Genomic DNA, 26270 nt, shown 5'->3' with positions numbered 1-26270 from the left:
AGTTAACAATCGCAAGTTACTCTAGCGAGTTCTATCGCAATTTTCTATCCCTATATAAGTTTTCTGTGAGCTTGCAGCTATGGACCCAACACACCCATACACTGACGTTTTTAACTGTCTTGTCCGTTCGGTTAAAACCGGGCAAAATAACCGAACTGTATGGGGGATTCTTTACGATTCCATCCCGCTCTCACCCATGCTACTACCTCTCACCATCACACGCAAACACACGTACCCACACACCGACGCACAGAAGCTATAAAAGTGACGGTGGCGCGCTACCGATTCAGTTGGTATAACAAAAACCTCAGTGGTCAAAGAGACAAGCGGGTTCCAGTGGTGGCACTCATCCGACCGAAGAGAATCACAAAGACCGTCCAAAAGTCGAAATAAATAGGCAAAATGAAGAGCTTCATCGTTTTCGGGCTTCTGGCTGTTCTCGTGTTCGGTGCCGAAGAGAAGAAGAAGGACGATGCGGCGGCCGCGGCTCCTGCAGACGAAGATAAGCAGAAGACTTACAAAAGATTGATCCCAGCTGATGTATTGAGAGGTACGTGAATTTTTTAGAGCAAAACTGATTCAGAAATATTTATGGTGTTTCTTAGCTTAGAACCTTATAAGAAAAAAATTATATGAACATTAGATTTAAAGTGCTTTCTTTTTGATCTAGAGGGTGTTAAAAATTTAAAATTTAAAAGAAGTCGAATTTAGTTAACTTAAAAAAATAGTACGCCATTGAGTTTTTTTTAGAATACAATTTCTGTTTATTAATTGTCAATACTTTTGTAACAAAATTGATCTCTTGAGTTTCTATTGTGCGTTGAACGGTTTTCGAGAAAAAAAAAGAAAAAAAATTAAACCCGCTTCGATATTAAAGAATAGGTACTCGTTTTCCGCTATTTTGAGTTACGCAATGTAGTTGATTTTTTTTTCTCGAAACCCGTTCGATGTACAAGAAAATTTTAAGAAATCTAACTTGTTAAAAAAAGATGAGCAATCAGAAAAAAAATTGTTTTCTCGAAATTAATCAATAGCGTACCATTTATTTTAATCAAATAATCCAGGGTTGTATATGCACAGACGCCATTGGTTCAAGAAGAAAAACAAAAGTTAATGGAAATGAAAAGGAAGTTCGTTTCTCTCTCTCTCTCTCTCTCTCCCATTTAGGGTATCACTTTCCATTAGGGTAGAAAGTACTACTGGTGGTACTTCTTTTATCCCTATAGATACAGTAATTTCAACAAATGACATAAAAAGCTAGAACTTTTTTATGTAAAACAGGTGCTCTTCGTTTAGTTCGAAACGGTGAAAGGTTGTCAAGATATTTGCGTTTAAAGATTACGATGTTTCAATTTTAGTATTAGTGAAATGATAAAATGTAAAGAAATTTTAAATAAATTAACCTGAGAGGGGCGCGCAAAGGTGTATTTTTAATTAACACCTCCAAACTGTTTTCTGAAGGCTGAAAATTTGTAGATAACATTCGAATGCAATATAAAACAAAAATATAAGTCAGACAAAGCAGTATAGGGGACACAAACCGTCAGCGCTACCTCAAACACGCTGTCAAAAAATTTGGTCACTCAAAGTGATTTCTGAATACTGAATACTTTGCAAGGTAATAGTGAAAACAATATATTTATTAATAAAAACAGTCAGACTCGTCGATAATAGAACCCCGTCAGTCAGCAGCTGATGGAAGTGAGAATAGTGATAGCGCTCGTATAGGCGGGTCTTTACTCAACAATATACAGGGTGGTTCAAACTGTATTCCACTTCAGCACTATAATTTGCAGATAAAAATAAGTATAAAAGTATGTCCTAAAACGATTGGTTTCGGAGATACAGGGTGTAGAAGTTTCATTTTCATTTCGATTTTTTCCAAATAATTTCTGAAGTAACGTCAATATTTGGATGAAAATTGGTGTCTGGGACTTTTTTGACATGAGAAATTTGATTTTGATGTCAATATGACTCCTACTTGTAGAGGGGGCTACCTACATATTTTTTAATTGGTGGGAAGAGTAATAACTATTCGGCCGTACCTGTATTAAACTACTCAGTAAAAGAATATACATTTACGACGTTTTTTACGTAAAAGGTATCTTGGTAAAAATCGCTACGAGTAATGCTTTTCAAGACATTTTGAATCTAAATTATCAATACCTGTCATCATTGACATAAATTAAACCTACGCGTTGACTAAATAGTTATTAGACTGAAATCATAACTTTGAAAGTTTGTGTACCAAAAGTTCAACAGAAACTGTTTTATCATCATTTTTTCGAAGAAAAATTTATGATTAATTTACAAAAATAAAAAGTTCCCAAATATATCATTTCAGTCAAATAACTATCTGATCAACATGTTTATTTTATGTCAATAACGAAATGTATTGACTATTTCCACTCGAAATATCTTGAGACCTACCTATTCCTCGTAGCGATTTTTACCAAGATACATTTTTTACTGAACGGAAATGTATATGTTTTTTCTCAGTAGTTTTATACAGGTACGGACAAAAAGTTATTACTCTTCAAAACAGTTAAATCACATGTAGGTGGCTCCCCCTACAAATAAGAGTCATACTGACATCAAAATCAAATTAGTTATGTTAGTTTAGCGACAGTTGTTAAAATTTTTGAAAAGGATAGGGCTGAAAAGGTTACAGTAAAACACAAGAACAGTTAACCTAATAGGACTGCTCATTCAGCCAAAAGTGTCCGCCAGGTGCATGCGAAAACTACTCGCTATGTGACGTCATTGTAGTCCTTGTCATGGTTATTAGTCCTTATCCGGCAACCATTAATACACACACGTGCATTATTGGTTGCCGAATGCAAAACGTTTATTATTTAGTTTATTTATTTAAACACCTTATATCTATGCAGTATAGAAAATTAACTGTATAAATCGTATTAAATACTCGGATAATGCATTTTTAAGAACAGCAGTTCCCAGCATCACCTTGTGCAAGCATTCTTTTTAGAGTACTTTCATATTTTGCTTTAAAATAATTAATAAACAATATCGTAGGCACTTAGTAAGCACTTTGTCACAATCCACAACACAAAATGAACGTATTTATACACTTTATAGCTCTAAAAACTTTATTGACACCTTTTCACTTTTAAAATTGACAAAATGATTAACTCAACATTTCTCAGCTGTTATTTTTATAAGTTTACCATAGGCAACTAATAATACACACTATCATGACAAGGACTACAATGACGTCACGACTGTCAGCTGAAGCGCGGGAAGAGGCGAACGTACGTCTTATGAGGATGAGCAATCCTATTCATAGATCCTATTAGTTTACAGTTCTTGAGTGAAACAGTCCTATTGACCCTCAAAAATCTAATGTAATGTGTAATGTAATCACTGTCCACCTGTGTTTAGCAAGTTTTTTTGACCCAACTCAAAGTAATAGAGCAAATTCCAAATTATATATGGAACAAAAACACTTCACTAATAAAAAACTTGACTAATGCAATTCTTTTCAAAGCTGTTGACTTTTCAACACTTCTGGAATTTTCTAAACTGCTAGATACATCATAGATATTTCATTAAAGTGCCAAACCTGAAAATACTCACCTATTGATCTAGAAAACAAACAATTTTTAACGCAAACAGTACGGGCGATATGCCGTTACGTTTGCCAACCACCCACACGTCTTGAATCAGAAATTAACCATGATATGAACTTAATTGTTTCTTCTTTATTATTGTCATTTTCAATTTAAATGCGTCGTTGCATTTATATGATCCGATTGCGAGATAGGTTATTAAAAGAACTTTTATTTTATGTCTCAAGGTGGTGGGTCGGCTCATTTGCATTTATTCCTCTGCAATAATAACATTCCTGGAATTATAATGTTTAGTAAGCAAGTGCGTGTTGGTGCATTTTATTCGTAGTAACTAGAGCAATTAAAATAGAAGCTAACATTTGCTACATTGTTAAAATTAAAATAAAAATAATAATCTTCTTTTATTTTTATTTCTAGAATTATATTTTTATTTCTTTAGTTATTTTTATTGTTGATTCATTATTTTTGTTATAAAATTTTTGGAGAATATGCAACGTTATGATATAAAAGTATAAAATGTACTTTTGATTTATAAAATTTATACATTACATTTTTTTAAATTAATTAGGTCTCTTACCTAAATGTTTTTATCCAAAACAATACTAATATACCAGGTGCGTCTCAAAAGTGGCTCACCCCTATAACTTTTTTATTTTTTTTTCAGATAAAACAACGAAATTTGGTATATTAGTATATGACTTAAATTAGGAATGATTAACATATTTAATCGTTTTCGGTCACTTCCGGTTTCACCGGAAATTACTACAACTTTTGATTTTTAAATGGCACCCTCGGTATTTTTTTATTTTATTCGGTAGAAAATGACACTCTAAATAACATGACGTATCATATGTCAACTTTTGACATTTTCACATATGGTTTATTTGAAATTGTAACCTGCGGTTCATAACGACAATTTGACTCGAAATACCAAGTGTGTGGTATCAAATTATTCATAAAAAAAATCTTTTTCCAAATATGCTAATGAGCCTAATGCTAATGCCACCCTCGTTCCATTTCAAAAAATTGAGATATGATTAAAAATACGATTTGGACATCTTTTAACCGGCTAGGACAAGATACTAAAAATATTAGACGATCAAATCAAACTTATAGACCAAACCAAAACAGTTCTACTGATTTTAGTCCTTTTGTAGTACATGTTGCATAATAGTTACTATATTGTTGTAATTTTTTTTTATACTACAAATAAATGATATATTATTATTATATTATATAAATCTATTTTTTCCAAGGCTCCTTGATTAAAAATTAGTGTTTTTAAAACATGACACTCTAGGTTGGAATTTAAAATACAATTTGTTTTTGAGCGAATATGTCAAAAGTTGACATATGATATGTCATTCGATTCAGAATGTCATTTTCTATCGAATAAAGTAAAAAAATACAGAGGGTGCCATTTAAAAATCAAAAGTTGTAGTAATTTCCGGTGAAACAGGAGTGACCGAAAACAAAACAATTATTGAATACGTCAATCAATCCTAATTTGTGTCATATACTAACATACCAAATCTCCTTTTTTGTCTGAAAAAAAAATAAAAAAGTTATAGGGGTGAGCCACTTTTGAGACGCACCCGGTATATTCGATACCAATTAAACTTTTAGTTACGTATTCGAGGGCGCGATTTTTAAGTTCATTATTGCTAACCATGGGCACATTCGGCGCCGGGCTGACTAACTGATGTGGTAGCTCTGCCGTAAAAGTTGCCAAAAGATTAATAGCAACTTTATTGGATTATTTTTAACGGGAAAGCGGTAGTAAAAGCCCTTTATGTCCGTTAAGTGCTGTTAAGGGGGTGAATTTTTTTATGTAAATAATAGCTGTTTTTATATTTATAATTAATTTATTTTTGTTTCCTAAAATATTTTGATTAAAAGAAAATATGTAAAAGTGGGCAGATCAAGTTTAATCACGTGACTAAAAGTTTATTAATAAATAAATAATAAATAAACAACGCTTTATTGTACAAAAAGCCAAAATAGCTTCATCGACAAAGCATTTACAAAACAAACAAAAGCACAAAAAAAAATACAAATAATAAAAAATATCATACAATACAAATCAATTCAAAAAAATTTACGTCATTAAAATTACAAATAAAACATACATGGACATTGCAGAACACATGCGTATCAATAAAATTTTGCAAAAGGAAAATTGTAAAATATGGGTAAAATCATGTAAGAGTTACAAAATATTAAATATTAAATACTAGAGCTTTAACCAGTGTGTCAGATAATCAAAATTTTAAAATTCAAAATTGTTCATGATTAAACATCAACAAAAAAGTCGTTTACCGCATACAGGGTGCGTCTCAAAAGTGGCTCACCCCTATAACTTTTTTATTTTTTCAGATAAAACAACGAAATTTGGTATGTTAGTATATGACATAAATTGGGATTGATTGACGTATTCAATTGTTTTCGGTCACTTTCGGTTTTACCGGAAATAACTACAACTTTTGATTTTTAAATGGCACCCTCGGTATTTTTTTACTTTATTCGATAGAAAATGACACTCTGAATCGAATGACATACCATATGTGAATTTTTGACATAGCCACTCAAAAACAAATTCTATTTTAAATTTCAATCTAGAGTGCCATGGCTGTGTTAAAAACACTAATTTTTAATCAAGGAGCCTTGGAAAAATCGATTTGATCGTCTAATGTTTTTAGTGTCTTGTCCTGGCCGCTTAAAAGATGCCCAAATCGTATTTTTAATGATGTCTCAGTTTTTTCAAATAGAACGAGGGTGGCTCATTAGCATATTTGGAAAAAGCATTTTTTTACTAATAATTTGATACCACACACTTGGTATTTTGAGTCAAATTGTCGTTATGAACCGCATGTTACAATTTCAAATAAACCATATGCCAAAATGTCAAAAGTTGACATATGATATGTCATTCGATTCAGAGTGTCATTTTCTATCGAATGAAGTAACAAAATATCGAGGGTGCCATTTAAAAATCAAAAGTTGTAGTCATTTCCGGTGAAACCGGAAGTGACCGAAAACAATTGGATATGTCAATCAATCCCAGTTTATGTCATATACTAACATACCAAATATCGTTGTTTTATCTGAAAAAGTAAAAAAGTATAGGGGTGAGCCACTTTTGAGACGCACCCGGTATATAGGGCTCTCTGCAGTACATAAGTATGATTTCAGAGCTTTGCGAAATGCGGAAAAGAATGAAAGTGACTTGATATTCAAAGGCAGATGGATATGAACATATTCATTTAGAAAGGCATATTGGATATGAACTATAGATAGATTTTTTCAGATATATTTACTGCAATACCTGCAGGCTCACCTCTTGGAATTAGTAAAATTATTCGTATTTAAATGTAGGACGATCAGAAATTTAGATAAAATGTATTATTTCATGTTTTTTTTTTAATTTCTCTAAAACGGTATGGAAATTTGGAAAAGTATAAACGGGATTAGCCATTTTAGAACAAGCAAAATTTTTTATGAAGAATGCATTTTTCTCAAATTGTCAATAATAAAAAGTTGTTTTCCTCTTGTAAAGACAATCCGGGGACATACTGTATAAATAGAATTTTCAAAAAAGCTTAAAAGATACAGGGTGATTTATTAAAAACAATAACGTTTAAACTTTTATTTAATAGAAATATTTTTAACACAGATAATAGATATTTAAATAATTATTTACAAATAAATTAATATTGATTATTTAAAACAAAAATAGTATAAGAAAAGATTCAAACAATAATCCAGCAGATTTGTTCTACCTTGCATTATCTTTTAAAAACAATGATATTTCGAAATATATTACCATCATTACTCAATACCAAGATCAGTTAGTAGCTTTAAAACCTTATAACTAAAAATAAACATATCCTTTTGCGGTTGATTACCGTAGCCGTGTCGTACAATCATTATAAGTAAGTTTTTCTTGAAAGGTGTTAAATGCACAAAAAATGCTTATGATTCAATCGAGAACAAATTACACAGTCTGATGAATATGACCTTAACTTTTTTTGTAAATTCATTTTCCACATTTTTTAAAGCCTCCTTCTCTTTAATAACATATAGTTTTATGGCTAATAGTGTTATGAATCAGATTTATCCGTAAAAAATGTTAAATTACATTTTAAAACCGCTGTCAAAGTACAGACATATAGTTCATACCAAATAAACTTTTAGCCGCGTGATTAAGCTTGACCGGCACAGCGTTGCCCACTTTTATATAAACAAAACCGCAAAATCTAGGGATATTTTTTCAAAATTGCCTCTAATGGCACATTTTTCTTCGATTTCTTCTTTTTATAAAATTTAATGTTTTGTGGGATAAAATAAAATAATTTTATATAAAATATTGTTTTATTCTAATCCAAAACCAAACTTTTGAAAAAAAAACATAAAATATTAACTAATTAAGTAGCAAAAACATTATTTATTGTGTCACAAATGTTTATTTAATAAGTTGTATGACCTCCTCTGTTATTCACAACTGCCCGACATCGCCTGGGCATGCTCAAAATCAAGTTATCGATGTCAGGCTGCGGTATCTCAATCCAGGCATTTTGTAGAGCTAAAAAAGATTTCTTCTGTTGTCCCTTGGTATTCCCATACGTAAAACCCTTCGTTGCAACATATCCCACACCTGCTCAATGGGATTTAAATCTGGAGATTGCGGTGGCCATGGTAAAACATCGATATTGTTGTCTTCCAAGAAGTCTATTGCAATCTAAGCTGTATGAGGTCTGGCGTTGTCATGCATGTATAGGAAATTGGGACCCATAGCTGCCGCATATGGAATGACAACAGGTCCAAGTATCTGATCAACATATGACCTACCCGTTAAAAAGTTCTCCAATAAAATGAGGCCAGTTCTCCCACCGGTGCTTATTCCACCCCAGACCATTATTGTTCCTCCTCTCTAAAAGTGAAACTCTTGAACATTTTGAAGGCGAATCAAATTACCATCAGGCTCTCTCCAGACACGAACCCTCCTTGAATCAGGATGTATGCCAAACCGAGACTCATCCGTGAAAAGAACTGTAGCCCAATTTTAATTTTACCAAATTAAATGTTCCTGTATACACTGAAGTCGAGTACCTCGATTGCCCCAGGAAAGAGGTTGAACTCTCAAAGGGCGTCGACTACGAACGCCATTCACGTCTACGCCCAGTATCATCCGAAATGACAATGCCATGAACTTGTTGCACCATTATTTGTAGCTCAGGTGCCGTAATATTGGGATTTCTCAGAGCATTAAGTTGCAGAAATCGGTTATGTACTGGGTTGGTAATACGCCCACGTCCCCTGTGCCTTTCTGCCACAGCACCCTCTTCTCGATATCGTGAGCGAATATGTGATATCACGCTTTGTGAAGTACCCATTTCCCGCTCAACATCAGTTTGTCTCATACCACCGTCCAAAAGACCAACCGCTCTAATCATTTCTTCTCGAGTTAAATGCCTACGCTGCATGGTTAACTGATGTTTCAAAAATAAAAATTGAGGGACTAGCTTTCAAGTTATGTTGGAAGCTCAAAAACAAATGGCCTCTAGTCCCGGGCAGACCTTAAGTGGTCAAGAGGTGCGAAGAATCCCCCGGTTCCAACTAGATAAGATAACAAAAATTGCGACTTGGAATGTGAAAACATTTTTTGCAGCTGGAAAATTTGACAATTTAATACAGGAGATGAACAGGATGGAGGTAAATATCCTTGGAGTCAGTGCAGTCCATTGGCCTGGCACTGGAATGATTAAATCGAAAGGTAAAGTCTTTTACTATTCCGGCAATGGCAGTATTGATCAAAATCATCAGCGAGGTGTTGGTATTTTAATGGATGAGAATTTACAAAAGTCAGTGAAGAATTTTATTCCTCTCTCAGAAAGGGTAATTCTAATTCAGTTACTGGGCAGGCCTATTAATATCAATATCATCCAGGTCTATGCTCCAACAGCAGAAAAGGCAGAGGACGAGATTGAAGACTTTTACAGACAACTGATCAGGTGCTAAGACTCACAAAAGCTAATGAAATAAACTTGGTTTTGGGAGATTTTAATGCCAAAGTCGGTAAAGGCAGGTTAGGCAGGCATCTGTGGTCGGAAATTATGGTTTAGGTGAAAGAAATGACAGAGGTGAGAAATTGATACAATACTGTGAAGAAAATAATCTTACAATCACAAATACATGGTATAAACTCCCATCTAGACGACTTTATACCTGGAAGTCTCCACAAGACAATGATTACCATATTGTTCGTAATCAAATAGATTATATACTAATTAATAATAGATTTAAAAACCTGATAACAAAAGTAATTACAATGCCAGGTGCCGATATTGAATCGGACCATAATCCATTACGTGCCAACATCCTATTGCGTTTTGCCAAACCTAAACGAAAAAGCTTGAGAAAGAACTTGGATCCAAAACTTCTCAGAGACCAGCAGGCAAGATCAATGTATGAAAACCATATAAATAGAGAATTGGAAAATATTGTCAGTACAAATGACATTGAGAAACATTGGCTGGGCATTAAGCAAGCTTTTAAGAACACAAATGAAAACCTCCTCACGGCTAATCGAACAACAGCGAAAAACGAGTGGATGAGTGAAGATATTTTAAAAATGATGGAACAACGAAGACAATTTAAAATCCAGAATAATCACAACGAATATAAATCTATGTAAAGAAAAATTCGTAATAAAATAAGAACGGCAAAAGAGACATGGTTGAAGGAGAGATGTATAGAGGCCGAAAATCTCAGTCATCTTGGAGACAGTTTCCATCTTCACAAGAAAGTGAAAGAGATAGCTGGGTTACACTATAATAAATCAATAACCCTAATTAAAACTGACGAAAATAAAATTAGAACGGAAACAGAAGAACTATTGCAAACTTGGAGAAATTATACCATTAATCTTTTCAACGACGAAAGATCAGAAAACCCTGCAACTGAGATTCCCATGCCATCAGGACCAAGCATATTGGAAAGTGAAATTATTCATACGATTAGATTAATGAAAAACGACAAAACTCCAGGCCTGATGATATGTATTCGGAAACGTTCCACTTAATTAATGAACAAAACTTAAAAACTATAGTACAGCTTTTCAATAACATCTATGACACCGGTTACATCCCTGAAGACTGGCTTCGTTCTACGTTTATCACGCTGCCCAAGTCAAGTAACGCAACTTCATGTAAAGAGTATCGTCTTATTAGTCTAATGAGCCACTTTCTTAAGCTCTTTTTACGGGTACTGCATACAAGACTCTACAAAATATGTGAGGAAGTAAGTGGAGAAAGTCAATTTGGATTTAAGAACGGCTTTGGTACTAGAGAAGCCATATTCAGTCTTCAAACTTTAGTACAGAATTGCCAAGATCAGAGAAAAGATGTCTTCATGTGCTTTATAGACTATGAAAAGACGTTCGATAATGTTAAACATAACCTCCTTGTATCATACCTCAGAAACTTGGGACTTGATGGAAAAGATATAAGGCTCATCAGTAATTTGTATTGGAACCAAAAAGCTGAAATTCGTATACATAGCGTAGGAGTAACAGAAGATTTTGAAATAAAAAAGGGGGTAAGGCAAGGGTGTATTCTGTCTCCAATGTTGTTCAATTTATATGTGGAAAGAGCATTCACTGAGTCAATCTCCGATAGTCTCATTGGTTTGAAAATAAATGGCATTCCAATTAATAATATCCGATATGCGGATGACACAGTGATATTGGCAGACAATGCAAATGATCTCCAAATCCTTCTAAATAAGGTTAACAGTGAAAGTCAAAGACTGGGTTTAAATATAAATACTATAAAAACTAAATTTATGGCTGTTAGCAAAAACAATATTCCGAACACTAGAATTTACTTAAATGGAGAGGTCATCAAGCAGGTCACAAAATTTAAATATTTGGGATGCATGGTTAACGAAACGTGGGATCCGGATCAGGAGATCAAATGCAGGATCGAACAAGCAAGATCTACTTTTCTGAGACTGCGAAGATTTCTCACAAATAGGAATTTGAACTTCGGCCTTAGATACAGAATGGTGAAGTGCTATGTCTGTCTGGTCCGTTTTGTTATATGGTGTGGAAGCATGGACACTGAAGGTAGCAACAATAAACCGAATTGAAGCCTTCGAAATGTGGACCCTACGACGAATGCTAGGAGTGCCCTGGGTCGACCGTGTTAGGAACGAATACATTCTCAGAAGAGCTGGTCTGGAACAACGTGAACTCTTCGAAATCATCAAGAAGAGGAAAATAGCCTATTTGGGACACATACTACGTGGAGAACGCTATCACTTTCAGCGTCTGATTCTCCAGGGTAAAATAGAAGGGGGCAAAAGGGGGATAGGACGAAGGAGGCTATCCTGGCTGAGAAATATTCGTCATTGGACAGGCATACAGGACTTCCAAGCACTCCAAGTCGCGGCAGTTAACAGAACCATCTGATGAGGAAGAAAAAGATGAACGCCTACGCAGGAATCTGCACGGCACCTTAAGAAGAAGCTTTCAAGTATGCGTACACAAAAGGTACCATAACTTTTACTTAAAAATATTTTATTTATGTTTTGCAAAAATACAGCAAAATAGACGCACTTAGTAAAGGTAAACGAACTGAAATATCGATAAGGTGTTCTTTTTTATATTTGAAAGAATTCATGAATTTTCGCAGCTACAAAATAAAAATATAGGCAAAAATTAAAATATCCCTAGACTCTGCGGTTGTGTTTATTTTCTTTTAATCAAAATATTTTAGGAAACAAAAATAACTAATTATAAATATATAAACAGTTATTATTTACAACAACAAGATTCACCTTTTCTTAACAGCACTTAAAGGGACATAAAGGGACATTACTACCGCTTTCCTGTTCACAATATTCTAATAACGTTGCGATTAGATTTCTAGGGCTATTAAACTATCTTGTACACTTTGCACTAAAGAGGTTCTAAAAAGAACAATGTTCGACTGAAAAGTCTGCTAGTAAACATTTTCATGCTTAAAGTATCAACAAACACTATTTATTTAAACCAAAAACTCGTTATACAAAACTAAAGTGACAATGTGGGGAAATAAATAAATAAATGCGGCAACTTGGCATTTTTTTGCAGCAGAGCTATCACCTGAATCTCCAGCGCGAAATTTAAATTCCAGTAAGTCTGTGACCATTTATCTGTGACTCATTGGATTGGACACACTTTACTTCGATATATTAATAATTCGTAGAAAGTTCTTTCTTCTATTAAATCTTGTATTGTTTGTTTTTATTTTCTCTATTTGCTTATTTCTTTTTTGTGTGTTAAATAAAATAATACAGGGTGAGTCAATTTGGTATGTGGTATATTTCGACCCCAAAAACAGGTCTATGAGAAAACGGTAAAGAGGAAATATGTTTTCTCGAGATCTACTAGCCCTGAAAATATGTTCACTTATTTAAAACTCACCCTGTATATCAAATGTAAGTAGAATACGACAAATTCAAAGTGATGTTTCTTTAGAAATGGTATATAGAAATTGGCGGATGCCAGTGATTGGAAACAGTTGGTTCTTCGCTATTACTTAAAAGAATTAATTATTTCGAAACGTAATCGCTTTGATATAACGATGATATTACTATTTCTACTTCTAGATTGTTCGTTTGTTTTATTACACTAACATATTATTGCGAAAAAGTTAAATGCGCTTTTTAGTTTTCACTTTTACAATTACACTCTAATGTAATACATATGTTAAGAATTCTTGAAGCGTGTTATAGTAAGAAATAGAGGATATTAATAATGCATTGCTATAGTGATATGAAATGAATATTAGCATTCGCATTCGCAAATATGTTGGCAAAATTTACGCAAATATTTTGCTTGAAGATCAATTTTATTTTTTCCTGTCGGTACTTTTTAGAAAATCAAAAAACTAATTGCACATTCTCATAGCCGCTTAATAAAAAAATACTGTAAGATAGCCCTAATCTTACAGTATTTTTAGACCTGCATGTTTTATTTCGCTTTTTGAAAGTACTCGGTGTCCTAAGTACAATGATAATATGCCACACTTTATACTTTTTTTTGTTCCGGACATTTGAACACAATTTATCTCTGGCTCTGTTTTTTTTAAATATTTTATCTATTCATCGTTACAATATTGATAAGCCTTCAAACTAAAACAATGACGTGGGGTAAAAAATTGAATACGGAAAATGACATGCAATAAATCAATAAAAAATAAAAAATATAAATATAATGTAATATAAACAATCAAATCATCTTCCCGGAAGACGAGTTGGAAATGGTAAAGCTGTATAATGGCCAGCGAGGCTCCTGGACCTATAGCCAAGGGGGGGGGGGGGCATTACTTGACGTCATTTGTAAATGTAAAATCAATATTTTTCAACATTTACAATAAAGAGTACAAAATGCATTCGGAAATATAAGAAGAAGATATGTTCAAAGAGCTATAAACAAAATTGTACGAGTAATAAATTTGTGCAATAGGGAAGGTGGTAACCCTTTCGAACATGTAACTACGATTAATATTATGCATATTATTAGATCGTACACTGAGATTTCAAATTCACAATAAAAATAATATCTTTAAATTACTGACCTGGATATTATTTATTTGAATCTTTCAATTGGCTCGATTTTCTTTATTTAATGTTAATTAGCACTGATCAATATTGTTGCGATGATTATAATCAGATTAAATATTTAAAAAACAGAGTCGGACTTGAAAATATTTTAAATAATAATTAAATAGTTTTGTTGTTGTTAAGGTATCCAAAACAAAAAAAGTATTAAGTGTGGCATATCATTGTACTCAAGAGACCACGTTCTTTCAAAACGTGAAATAAAAAATGCAGGTCCGTATTTAAAAAAATTAAGTCGGCTTCTGTATTTCACAAACTATCAGCTCATTTGAAAATCTAAAAATACTATCAGAAAACCCTAATAAAGTGGCTATGAGAATGCGGAATTAGTTTTTTTAATTTTCTAAAAAATAACGACAGGAAAAAATTAAATTATAATAATAATAGCTCCCGTGTATAGCATTTAACGCCTTGGGAGTAGCAAGGTAACAGCTTGCTAAACTAGAGCCGTTCGGTATACAAGGAAGGTAATGTGGCTAGCACTACGCTTCAACCGCCTATTATCAAAATTGATATTAAAAAAAATTGATATTCAAAAAAATCCGATTTTTCCAAAAAAACTCAGCAATCCTTGAAATTTTTAAAACATTTTTGATAGCATCTTGATGAACATCTCAAGGCACAACTTTGCCCCAATTTAACCATCTTCGTATCTTTTACCTACAGTTTTCGAGATACCAATGCTTGTACCTCGAATTTGTAGCACCCTGTATCTATATAACTCTGTATTATTTATTCTAAACTATGGTTTCGTATGGATTTCAACTAAATTTTTATTAAAATTTAAAACAAATTAAAAACCTAATTTCTGTATGTTTTAAATGTCTGTTTATAAAACGCCAAAAAAATATATAGGGTCTGAATAATAGTCAAATATTTTTCAAAATGCCAATTTCTTAAACTAATTTATTAAAAAGTACGACTTATTGCAGAAGGTTGTATGATTAATTGATCTAAATAATAAAATAATTATATCGGTAACACGGTGTATGAAGCAATTACTTTTTTCTTCTGCTCCTAATAAATTGTGTATTTTGCAATATTGGTAATAAAGGATAATAAAACAATTAAATATTGACATTGAGGTTGAACATTGCATAACTATGGTTAAAAACTAAAGTTTTTTTACCATTTAAAACTTTTATATTAAAACCACAGCTCATTTGCTACCAGCTGGTCATCTTCTCCAATTTTCTCGTACACATCTTTATATCAAACACCGTTATGCTCCTGTTTTATGCGATTTATCTTTTGCATTCATAAAATAGTCCCCAGGTACATCTAGGCGGGTTGACACTTGGATGCTACCATATACAGGATGTCCCAGAAATAAGTGCAAGTATTTCAAAAACTAAAAAAATTCCAAAAATTTTTTCAAAAAATTCCGAATTTTAATTTTTTTTTTCGCGAAAAAATTCTTATATGCGTGTTTCTGGGGTGGAACTATACTAACAGGGAATAATGCTATACTAGCATTATTTCTGGGACACTCTGTATAACTGTACTTAATAATGCTTCGCGCATCTCACTTGTACGCTACTTTTATCGTATTGTTTTATCCAAGTCAACTTGGAAGGCTTCGTAACATCTAGAATATAGAATGTAGAATGAGAGGGGGGGGGGTGGTAACTGTGCCCCCCTTCCTTGACTCATTACACAGTCTATAACCCATCATACCCCTGTTGTAGAGGGGCAGGGACTTTCCAGCCTCTTCTGACAACAGATGTTCTTCCTTCGAGGGTGCACACCCTTCAACGGTTGGAGCTTGGTCCTCCGTGCCCTTCACAGTCGAGGAACTTGCCTCCGGCTGAGGTACCCGTGAGGTGTAGGCTGGAGAATCTGTCTCCATTCTCTCCACCTCTTTAACTTGGTCTCTCCTTAGACCTGACACCGGTGTTGTCCCGTATAGAGGATAATATGTCCCTCTTTCCCTATTGCCTCCTTGGATTTAAGGTCAATTCCTATTGTGAGGACCTGACCATGACCCTCCTCCCTCGAGTTAATGACTCGCCAACTCGATGTCCTTACATTTAAGTTCTGACCCTGGATAAGGTTCAGCAGGTAGGTGGTGTTTCCTCTTGCTCCTCGGCAGAAAAACCTTGATGCCTCTTTAGGGATGTTTTATCCCTTCACTGCAACCAGTTCCGGCCCTTGCCAATTTTTAAGCTTAGGTGCGATTTCCACCAACCAATTCGCCGATTCTTGAGATACACAATCTATAAGGATCATGCCCACTAGAAAGTGTATCCCCGCAAAACGAAGCAGCCACTACTTCGTCCAGTATAGCCTCTTCTAGAGACGTTTGCTGGTCAGTGGTCAGAGCAACCTCTGGGAAATCCTTTGGTAGCACCGCCATTTTCACTTGTCCAGCAATGTCCCTGCTTGCCTCCCAGTGTTGGACGGCTTTCCATCCTGGCTTTTTTCTCTCCCGCCGGAGAAGAGGTGAGAGGTTTTCACTCCTTCTCTTTCCCTTTGATAGAGATGAGTCATGTTGTTTCTTGGTTTCTTTACTCTCCCCTTTTCGGAGGAGTGTTTTCGCTTTTGCTTCCTCTGGAGCAAGTCCTTCGTGGAGCAGTCGGAGGTATCTCCGCTAAGACCTTATAATATAGACCTTATATTATATTATCTATAAGGTCTATACTAATATATAAAATTCTTAAGTGACTGACATACTGATTAATCACGATCCTGCTCAAACCACTCAACGTAAGAAGCTCAATTTTGGCATACAGGTTGATTCTAGGGTGTAGAGGTTTGATAAGAAGGGATTTTTCGAAATTCCAGTTCCAAGAGGGTGAAACCACCCCTCAAATATTACAATATTTTTTATTTAAAAAACGGTCAAGTGTCCGAAAAAACGCTTAAACATGTATATTTTATTTTGTTTTTTTTTACATATTTTAAGATATTTATAAAATGTATACAGGGTGTTTCGAAAAATCTGGTCATTGATTAATCACGATCCTACTTAAAGCGCTTGACGTTCAAAGCTGATTTTTGGTAAACGGATTGACTGTGGGGTGTAGAGGTTCGATAAGGAGGGGTTTCTCGAATCTCAAATTCCAAGAGGGTGAAAACGCCCCTCAAATATTACAATATTTGTTATTTAAAAAACGGTTAGTCTTTCGGGAAAACGCTTGGACAAGCATAATTTATTTGGTTTTTTACATATTTTGAAATTTTTTAAAAAATCATACAGGGTGTTCCAAAAAGTTGGGAATTTCTTTACCACGATTCTGCTTAAACTGCTTGATGTAAAAAGCTTATTTCTGGCAAACGGATTTTTCGAAAGTCAAATTCCAACAAGATGAAACTACCCCTCAAATATTACCAAGTTATATAATAATCTCGCCATATTGTTTTTTCTCATGCTGACATAAATGTGAGAAAATTTATCCAGTTTGTATGTTAATGGAAATTCTTGCTTTGCTTTATCATCACCTTTACGAATGATTAATTCGACGCGAACGAAGTCGCTGGTACACGCTAGTATAATATATAAGACTATTATATAACCCTAATATAATAGGGCTTAAATATTATTCATCATAAAATTTTTATTTTTTTCTTCACAGAATTGAAAATTTCGTGAGGAAAAAGATGACACAAAACGAATTTGATAACACTAATAATTAGTAAAGATTTAAATAAATATTACATTCCCGTATTGAATAATCCGCTTGGAAATTTACAGTAGGATGAATTTTTAATTAAGCAACCAGCATTTTATTGGCAAATTATTCATATCAAACAAGTATTATCTGAAATAACGCATCGTTCCTATTAAACGACTGTCTGCTTCCAGTCCATATACAATGGCTTCATTTTCGTTTCGATGAACGCTTTCACTTATAAACTTTTACTTTAAAAATCGCACGCTTTCGAATGTGGGACGATTTCGCCCTACGGTCTTCTTCCTTTTATGTAAGCTTCGTTCTATACAAAATAATACGACAATAAAGAGAAGAGAATGAAAATAACTTAACTGAAAAGTTACAGCATCGTATACAACTAGGTGGTTACATAGTGGCAAAAGAATTATAACATAAAATAGTGGATGATTATTTCAAAGGCGTAGATTATACCGTGTGATAAAAAAAACGGCGTCAAAGACTGCTGGGGAATGATAATCGATGATAATTTTAGCGAGGTCAATCTCTACAAGCCATTTACTAAAAATTGGCATAAAACTTGTGAAAAATTGACACTATTTATAGAAAGATTCCTAACACAGGCTTTAAGTGGCCGCGGACTGGGTGTTAAGGTAAATGGGGAGAACTCAAACAACATAAGTTACGCTGATGAATGATGATTCGGTTCTATTAGCTGCCAGCGAAGATTCCTTACAAAAGCTGTTGAATAATGCACGGAGCTCAAACTCCCCTTGTTTTTATTGATGGCACAATGACAGGTGCCTCATATCTTAGAGGCGTTTTAGAGCTTATTATTGTGCGTCCATTTCGAGGGGCAGTGGGGGATGAATTTGTTTACATGGACGATAATGCTCCTCCCTATCGCACTTTAGCGGTTCGCGAATTTTGTGAGGAAGAGGGTATAAGAAAACTGTGGTGGCCACCGATGTCTCCAGATATGAATGTGATCGAGCATGCTTGGGACATGCTGAAACACCATATTGCCAAAAGGCATGATGCCCCCCGTATTTTAAATGAGTTGAAAATTGCTGCGCACGAAACATGGGAAGCCATTCCTCAACATCTTCTGGACAACTTAATTGAGAGCATGCCACGTCATCTCACCGCTTGCATTGAGGCTCGAGGAGGCAATACAGACTATTAGTTGTGAGAAATAATTAAAATTGTTTTCAATATTTTTTGTTTAAAATAAAATTTGTTTTTGTTGATTTTCACTCATTATGAAATAAAATTATTATAACAGCTAGTTGCAATTAGATTTTTAATTTTATATTAGTTAGTCGTGTAGTAAGCCAATATGTCCAAAAATATAAAAAGAATCATATTAGGATCCAAATAAAATAAAAATATAATAATAATTGTAATATAGCAATAATTTTGGCCATGTGTGTATGTGTGACTGTGATCATTTCAATTGACTGGTCGATTATTCATCATGTCAAATTGACTGATAGATGTTATTTAAGACTTTAATATCAATGTAGCGTATATGCAAAATTTTGAACTACCAACGTTTATACGTTGCTTTATAGCAAAACAAAGAATTGACCAACCAAACGCTAAAAATCGAAAGTGAAGGCAATCGAGTAGGGTGAGGCTGAATTGCATTAGGTCGATAAACCAGTTCGGTATGGCAGATAGGCTACTTTTGTAACAACTGCATTATGGACAATGCAAAAGAGGAACTCGTTTTTATTTTAAGGCATTTAAACATGTTATTGTGGATACAGCACAGAATCTTACAAAAATTTTAAGAAAGCATTATTTTACCAACAATTTAGAAAATTTGGAATACGTAACTGAAACAGAATAGTTAAATAATGAAAATACGTACAGGTTGTCCCATTTTCGTGTGTCTTATGTCCTATGTCTAGTCTCTTTTATAAGTTGAAATACAAAGATGCGGTTTTCTTAAAAATAATAAAAAATTAACAATTAACGATAAATGTAATAGTCAAAACAAAATACAAGAGAAAACATAAATAGAGAATAGATCCAAAAATACAGGGTGTCCCAGAAATAAGTGCAGATATTTTAAGGGGTGCTAGATCTGGTCAAAAGAAACATCTTTTCTCTTTACTCAATTGTAAATATCCGAGTTATTTAACTTTTAAAATTTAAAAAAAGAATGGCAACATTTTGAGAACCGCTGGCGATAGCCGGCTATTAAGGATTTTTTTAAGAGGTTTTTAAGCTTATTCGACGACTCAAGTGAATAAACAAGTGGCACTAAAAAGTTTTTTAAAATTTCTCGGAAAATTTAAAGAAAAATATAATTTTCGCAAAAAAACCTCATAGGTGTATTTCTTGGGCCGAAATATAGTTAAAATATTTGCACTTATTCCTGGGACAGCTTGTATAATGAAGACATTTTGAATAAATTAAAATTACGTAGGACACGAAAAATGAACCCAAGGCAATGGAATAATATACCCCATGCGGATATCACTAGATGTAATAAAATAACTGGTCTAATTTTCATTGTTATAACATGGCATTTAAACAATTCTAAAGCGTACTTCCTCTTATTCTCACATTTAGTTCATTAATTTTTTGGCGTCAGGACTTGGCAACATTTCTTTATTGTGATTTTGACAATTTTTGGTTGTAATAAGTTTATATTATCGGTAATAACTATCATTACTATTTAAAAAAGATAATAGATATTTACGATACAAGTGAGTTAACAGCATCATTAAGATACGCGTGTAAAAGTTGCACGAGTGCGTAGCACGAGTTGTGTAACCACACAAGTATCTTAATGGAGTTAACTCGCGTGTATTGTACAATATTTTATCTACGTCTATGTAACTATAAAAACACAAAATGAATTTTAAAAATTATTGTACTTATTGTACTATATACCAATCCTAAAAATCAATTACCTTATTACCTTTGTTCAAATAACACCATGCATGGCAATGTCAATATGACAGTAAATAATATTGATGTCACTAGTTTAAAAAATGAGCGATTCGAAAAGTATTCCCTCTGACATTGAAGAAGAGGCATTCAGAGCCATTTCTGGATTGCTTCCAGCAAGATCGAAACAAAAGTATGAATATACATACTCTAAATATGAAAAATGGTGCACCGAAAAAAAAGTACACAACTATGGAAATGAAAAGGTACTCATAACATATTTTTCCAATTTAGTGCAAAATAAATGTTTTACAAAATATTTTTTCTCTTTGGTAGTCATCTAAACAAGGAGTGCGGTAATGAAAATGCGTGTTTTTGCGAATTTTATCACTGGCGTGGATAAAAGTATTGACGGATTTATTTCCGGAAAAAAAAATTAAAAAAAAACAAGAATGCTACAAAATTTAAAAGTTTTTTTTTTATGAAATGAAACTAGTTTTTTGAAGGAATGCGACCCGCATCAATGGAAGCTTCGCCGCAGTGTGCGACCCTGATTAGTGTTCTGTATTTTTTTGCTATTTATTTCTATGATGAGTAAACCATAAAAACGACGGTCTATGGTCTGGCTGAAAAAAATATTGAAAAGGAAGTATGATTCAGGGACCGCTACGTTTCCATTCACGGATTAATCACGCGGTAGCGTTGAAAAATCCCCATTGTCGGAAAGCACCCATTGGAAAATTCTCTTTTTTTACTAAATCACTATGATTTTTGATTGTGTATAGGTAGTACTATATCGCTCATTTTCTGGGAGTCGAATTTTCATTAAATTATCGGAGAGATTAAATTAATATAGATTTATTTTAAATTTGATTAATAAGAAGAATAATTAATTTAATTAATAATTTTATTATTATCATTATTAGGGTGCACCAAAAAATTCAATATTTTTTTTTCTTTTAATTAACCGTGAAAATATTGTTCAGGATGATAATGCAAGCTTTAATAATAAAGTACAGTTGAATCACTGTAAGTAAAGTAAATTTTAAGTTAACGTCTCCTTTTTGCTGCTATTGCTACAACCCTGAAATCGAAATCAAATTTTTCATTTTAAAAAAGTTCCAAACACCAATGTTCGTCCAAATATCGACATTAGTTCAGGAATTATTTGGAACAAATTGAAAGCAAAATGAAACCTACACCCTGTATCTCCGAAACGAAACATTGTAGGACATAAAGCTTCATGGAATAAATTAGTAGTTTCAATTAGCCGTAGAGGTTTGTTCACCTAATTTTAATGTAAGCATTCAGAACGTCATAATTAGTGGTAGTAATTTTCAATTATTGGAAAAAATTAACAAACTTTTGACTTTTCGTCTAATTATACTTCAAAATTTGCGAGGAATGTAATTTTGGCTTTTGATTATCACCCGTCATGATAAATTTTGGTTAGAAATCAGAAGTTTTTTATTTTATAAGCAAAATATTAGGATTTCTCTATATTATATACAACAAACTACCATCGTAGAATATCCTAGAAACAGCTTGCGTGTAGCTTGCGTTAGCCAGTTGCATCCATAGAGAGAGCCCAATATTCATCAGCTTATAAAACAATCAACTTTAGATTTCTAACCACAATTTCTCTAGACGGATGATAATCAAAGGCCAAAATGACATTCCTCGCAAATTTTAAAGTATAATTAGTGGAAAAGTCAAAAGTTTGATAACTTTTTCTACGAATTAAAAAAGACTACCACTAATTTTGACGTGCTGAATGCTTACATTGAAACTAAAGCAACAAACTTCTGCGCTAATTGAAACAACTAATTTATTCCACTAATTGCGAGGTTCGGAATGAATCTTAAATGTGTATACAAATTTTTTAATTACTTTTACATGCATAATATGCTTCTGCAATCTCCCGAACACAATTCGGACCACCCTGTATATTTTCTTTTACTGTAAACACTTTTATCTATTTTTTTAAGAGGTCTTTAACATATTTAATTAGGAAAAAATCTTTTATGTTCTAGATTTCCCTGGAATGTGCTTCGCCTCCACCAAATGCGCCACCGTCGAGCCTGGTAAAACTTGGGACTTGACCCCATTCTGTGGTCGCTCCACCTGCGTGGTCTCCGAAGACCAACCCCCAAGACTTTTGGAACTCGTCGAAGACTGTGGTCCACTGCCACTCGCCAATCCCAAATGTAAACTGGACGAAGGTAAAAAGCAACAAATTAAAGAAGATACTAATGCCAAAAACTAAAGGGCTTCCACAGACTTCGCTCTTTTTTGTCATATTTAATCTCCGCGATTAACAACGACGATTAAAACTGATAGTCTGTGGCACAACACGGATATCATCATCGTCGGTTCGTCCATTTTCGTGAAAACTGATAATGTGTGCGCCGTTCCTTTTAATCGACGGTCTTTCACATTGGTGCACGTGTACATGTTGCATTTAGTATTTGTTATTGTCTTATTTGTATGGTTCATTCTATTCAGTTCGTAACTTTTAAGTTCGTAATGGTTGGTTCTATTCAGTTCGTAACTTTTTTTTAACCATCATGAACTTACGGTACATAAATAAAGAGTTTTTAATACAGTTTATAAACGTCTATAGGTACTTGCCTGGTTATGGAAAATTAAGACTGATGATTACAAAAATCGCGATAAAAAAATAAATCTCATGAATTCTACTTGAAAAAATTGGCGCCGGGAGGCACGTATAGCCGCCCATAATAATATGTTAATAAAAAGTTGGTAGGCAGTTATTTTAGTTTCAAAGCAGGTAAAGGAATTTTTCCATTTTTTTTTATCTCAAAAACTGCGACTTTGACTGATTTTGTTGTTATTACAAATTTTGTTGCAAATATTATTCCTAATCTTAAATTGAACACAGCGTTTCGCTAGCTACTGTAATTTAGGAGTTACGATTTTTTAAAATTTTTAACCCCCTCCAATCCCCTTACCAATCCCCCTCCCCCACCAAAAACTAATGGCCAGATTCTCGGGTGCCACAGTATTTTTGTGCCAAATTTGGTTAAAATCGGTTTAGCGGTTTTTGGGTTATCGTGTTACAGTCAGACGTACAGACGGACAGGCGGACTAACGGACAAATAACTCATTTTGAGTGAAATTAAAAAACTTTTTTTTGCCGATCTTAATAGCCTACCATACCTATTGGTATGGTCCTACCTGTTGGTATGGTAGGCTAAAAATGAAGGAGGTGGATGTGGAAGCTTCTCTACAAAGGGTAAAAAACAAAATATACTCTTTTCGTAGCAATTTCCGGAAGGAGTTAAAGAATATGACAGATTCTGATATATTTTAAATAAACTATTTTTAGCCCACTTTTATCTATTTTTCTTCTTTTTTACTTTTAATGTTGCTATCGTTGCCGCCACTGCAAGTAAATCGACGCGTTTCATGTTGTTACCGTTTTACACTGACGTAGTGCGTGTGCAAATACAGTTTTACTTGTCTAGTCCAGCAGTGGTCATCGACGATTAAAGGATGCTTCACGCTACACCGTAACGGGTCCGAGCCGTGCGTCGGTGAAGACACGGCCAAACATTGTCAAGTGTTCTTTACACATAAACATTCATGCCAGGCCGAGCACGATCCGAGCTTCGCCGGAACTCGTCCGTGCCCCGTCCCAGAAATGTCGGCGTACATTTTTTTCTCGGATCCGGTCCGTTCCCGCCACATTGCGGAAAGCATGAATGTATTTCTCCCGGTGCCCCGACTGCAATCTGCAGTCATGATATAAACAAAGTACACTTTTTATCATGTCTGTAGTAAGTATTAGTGAATCTTACAGCAGTATTTGACGACAGGCGTAAAACTGGACAATGAAAGGATGTAATGAAGAAGATCGGTCCTTCATCTTTTCCTTTGAGCAGGTGTTTCCTCTGCAGATGTTGTTCTTTATTCATCAACTGCAATTGGTACCAATTCCAATTGCGAGAACTTTGGCATTGTTCGTATTAAATCTTCGTGTGTCTATGGGGCTGTGTTTTATAATATACTCAGAACTAATACGAGCCCCGTTATCAACTCGATGTAGCATAAACAGAAGGCCCGGACGTGGCTCGGTGTCTATTTCACGAAACGTGCCCGGCTCGGGTACGGTCCGGTGTACCGTGAATCATCCTTACCACTGCTAAAAAACAACGAGCTCTGTGGCTGCTTTAACAGAGCCTGAATTCTGTTACTACTATGTTAATTAGTACAATATTGTTACGGATTCCGTGGGTCCACTATTTAAACTCACGATAAAATACTTAACGAATTTATTTGTTTCACTCTGTACACACAACTTATACTATTTACAACACAACTTAGGCAACTACTATTACTCTAACGGTATTTCGCGGTATTTTCAAACTTTAGACTTCAAACTTCAAACTTTTAAAACTTCCAACTGTCAAAGCGCGGGCCTTATATACCCCCTGGCGGTTGTTTCTAGATTTTTCTAAAGAATTCTATAATTTTCTTTACTTTCTGGCGAATGCGCCAGGTTCCTTAAAGCACATTGCGATTTTAGCAGTATGCAGTTATGCAACCAGTAATACACCTTGACAATATGATCGAAAAAAAAACGTTACTAGTGATGGCTATGAAACGAAGATCGCTGGCATTTTATTTGTAAAATACAAAGGTAAAATAATATGGGGAACGTCATCGATTGTCATTTTCAAGCCACCTGGGCACCGTTTATTTTTCGATCATATGGTACTTATTACTCATTCGACATAATATTGCCATAATAACACTAATTTCATAATTTAAATTTGTTCCAGAAAAAACTAACAAAACTGCACCATTCCCAAACTGCTGTCCAGCTTTCAAATGCGAAGACGGAGCTAAATTGGAGTATCCCGAAATTCCAACTGTCGCTCCAGTTCCAGCTGATGCAGCTGAAACTACCACTACTACTGCCAAAACTTCTTAAACTCAATAACAGCAACAAAAAAACATATCTATGTGTTTAGTTTCAATCTTGGTGTTACTTTACATTTTCATCTAGCTCTCTATTACTTATTGTTTTTTTAAGTTTCTTTTATTTAATTTTTTTTATATTATTTTCTCAAACTTTTTCTTCTTCTCCAAAAGGATTGAATTGTTTGTAACGCCTTTCTAAATGTGATAATATGTGACGTATTTCATAGTGTAAATGTATTTGGCAAAAATATAGTTTATAATAAGTTTTTGTGTACACTTTGAGTTTTTATACCAATTCAAAATTAAATTAATTTATTTAATACTGCATTGTTTTTTTTATTAGTATTTTTTTATTCGTGTTTGAAATATTAGAAGGTCTTCTTCCATCATCAGACTAACTGAGGAGCAGACTTACTAAATGCATTTAGTCCATTTTTTAAGATTTTCAACTGGCATCGCACACTACACACACATACTATTTTTATGTTTTTTTTATCAATTTTTCAAGTAAGTATATACTAGTTTTTCGGTAAGTTTCTTACAAAAAGCGTGG

The 26270-nt window shown here is 33.9% G+C and overlaps 1 protein-coding gene across 1 annotated transcript; it reads left to right on the top strand.

The window, feature by feature from the left end:
* Window positions 1-267: 267 nt before the first annotated feature.
* LOC115876066 lies at window positions 268-25991 on the top strand. Its single transcript, XM_030891749.1, has 3 exons — window positions 268-550; window positions 22804-22992; window positions 25576-25991. The coding sequence occupies exons 1-3, from the start codon at window positions 403-405 to the stop codon at window positions 25725-25727; spliced, it is 489 nt and encodes a 162-aa protein (XP_030747609.1). The 5' UTR covers window positions 268-402; the 3' UTR covers window positions 25728-25991.
* Window positions 25992-26270: the final 279 nt, after the last annotated feature.

This window comes from Sitophilus oryzae, unplaced genomic scaffold (assembly GCF_002938485.1).
Source record: "Sitophilus oryzae breed Bouriz unplaced genomic scaffold, Soryzae_2.0 scaffold_1396_pilon_pilon, whole genome shotgun sequence".
Lineage (NCBI taxonomy): Eukaryota > Metazoa > Arthropoda > Insecta > Coleoptera > Curculionidae > Sitophilus > Sitophilus oryzae.
Note: the sequence above shows the minus strand (reverse complement) of the source record. Positions and strands in the feature narration are given on the sequence as shown.

What these genes read in the sequence shown, in the direction of transcription:
- LOC115876066 (XM_030891749.1), top strand. Translation starts at nt 403, where the DNA reads ATGAAGAGCTTCATCGTTTTCGGGCTTCTGGCTGTTCTCGTGTTCGGT. An exon ending in CCCAGCTGATGTATTGAGAG is followed by an intron (nt 551 to 22,803) that starts GTACGTGAATTT and finishes TTTATGTTCTAG; the next exon opens with ATTTCCCTGGAATGTGCTTC. An exon ending in CAAATGTAAACTGGACGAAG is followed by an intron (nt 22,993 to 25,575) that starts GTAAAAAGCAAC and finishes AATTTGTTCCAG; the next exon opens with AAAAAACTAACAAAACTGCA.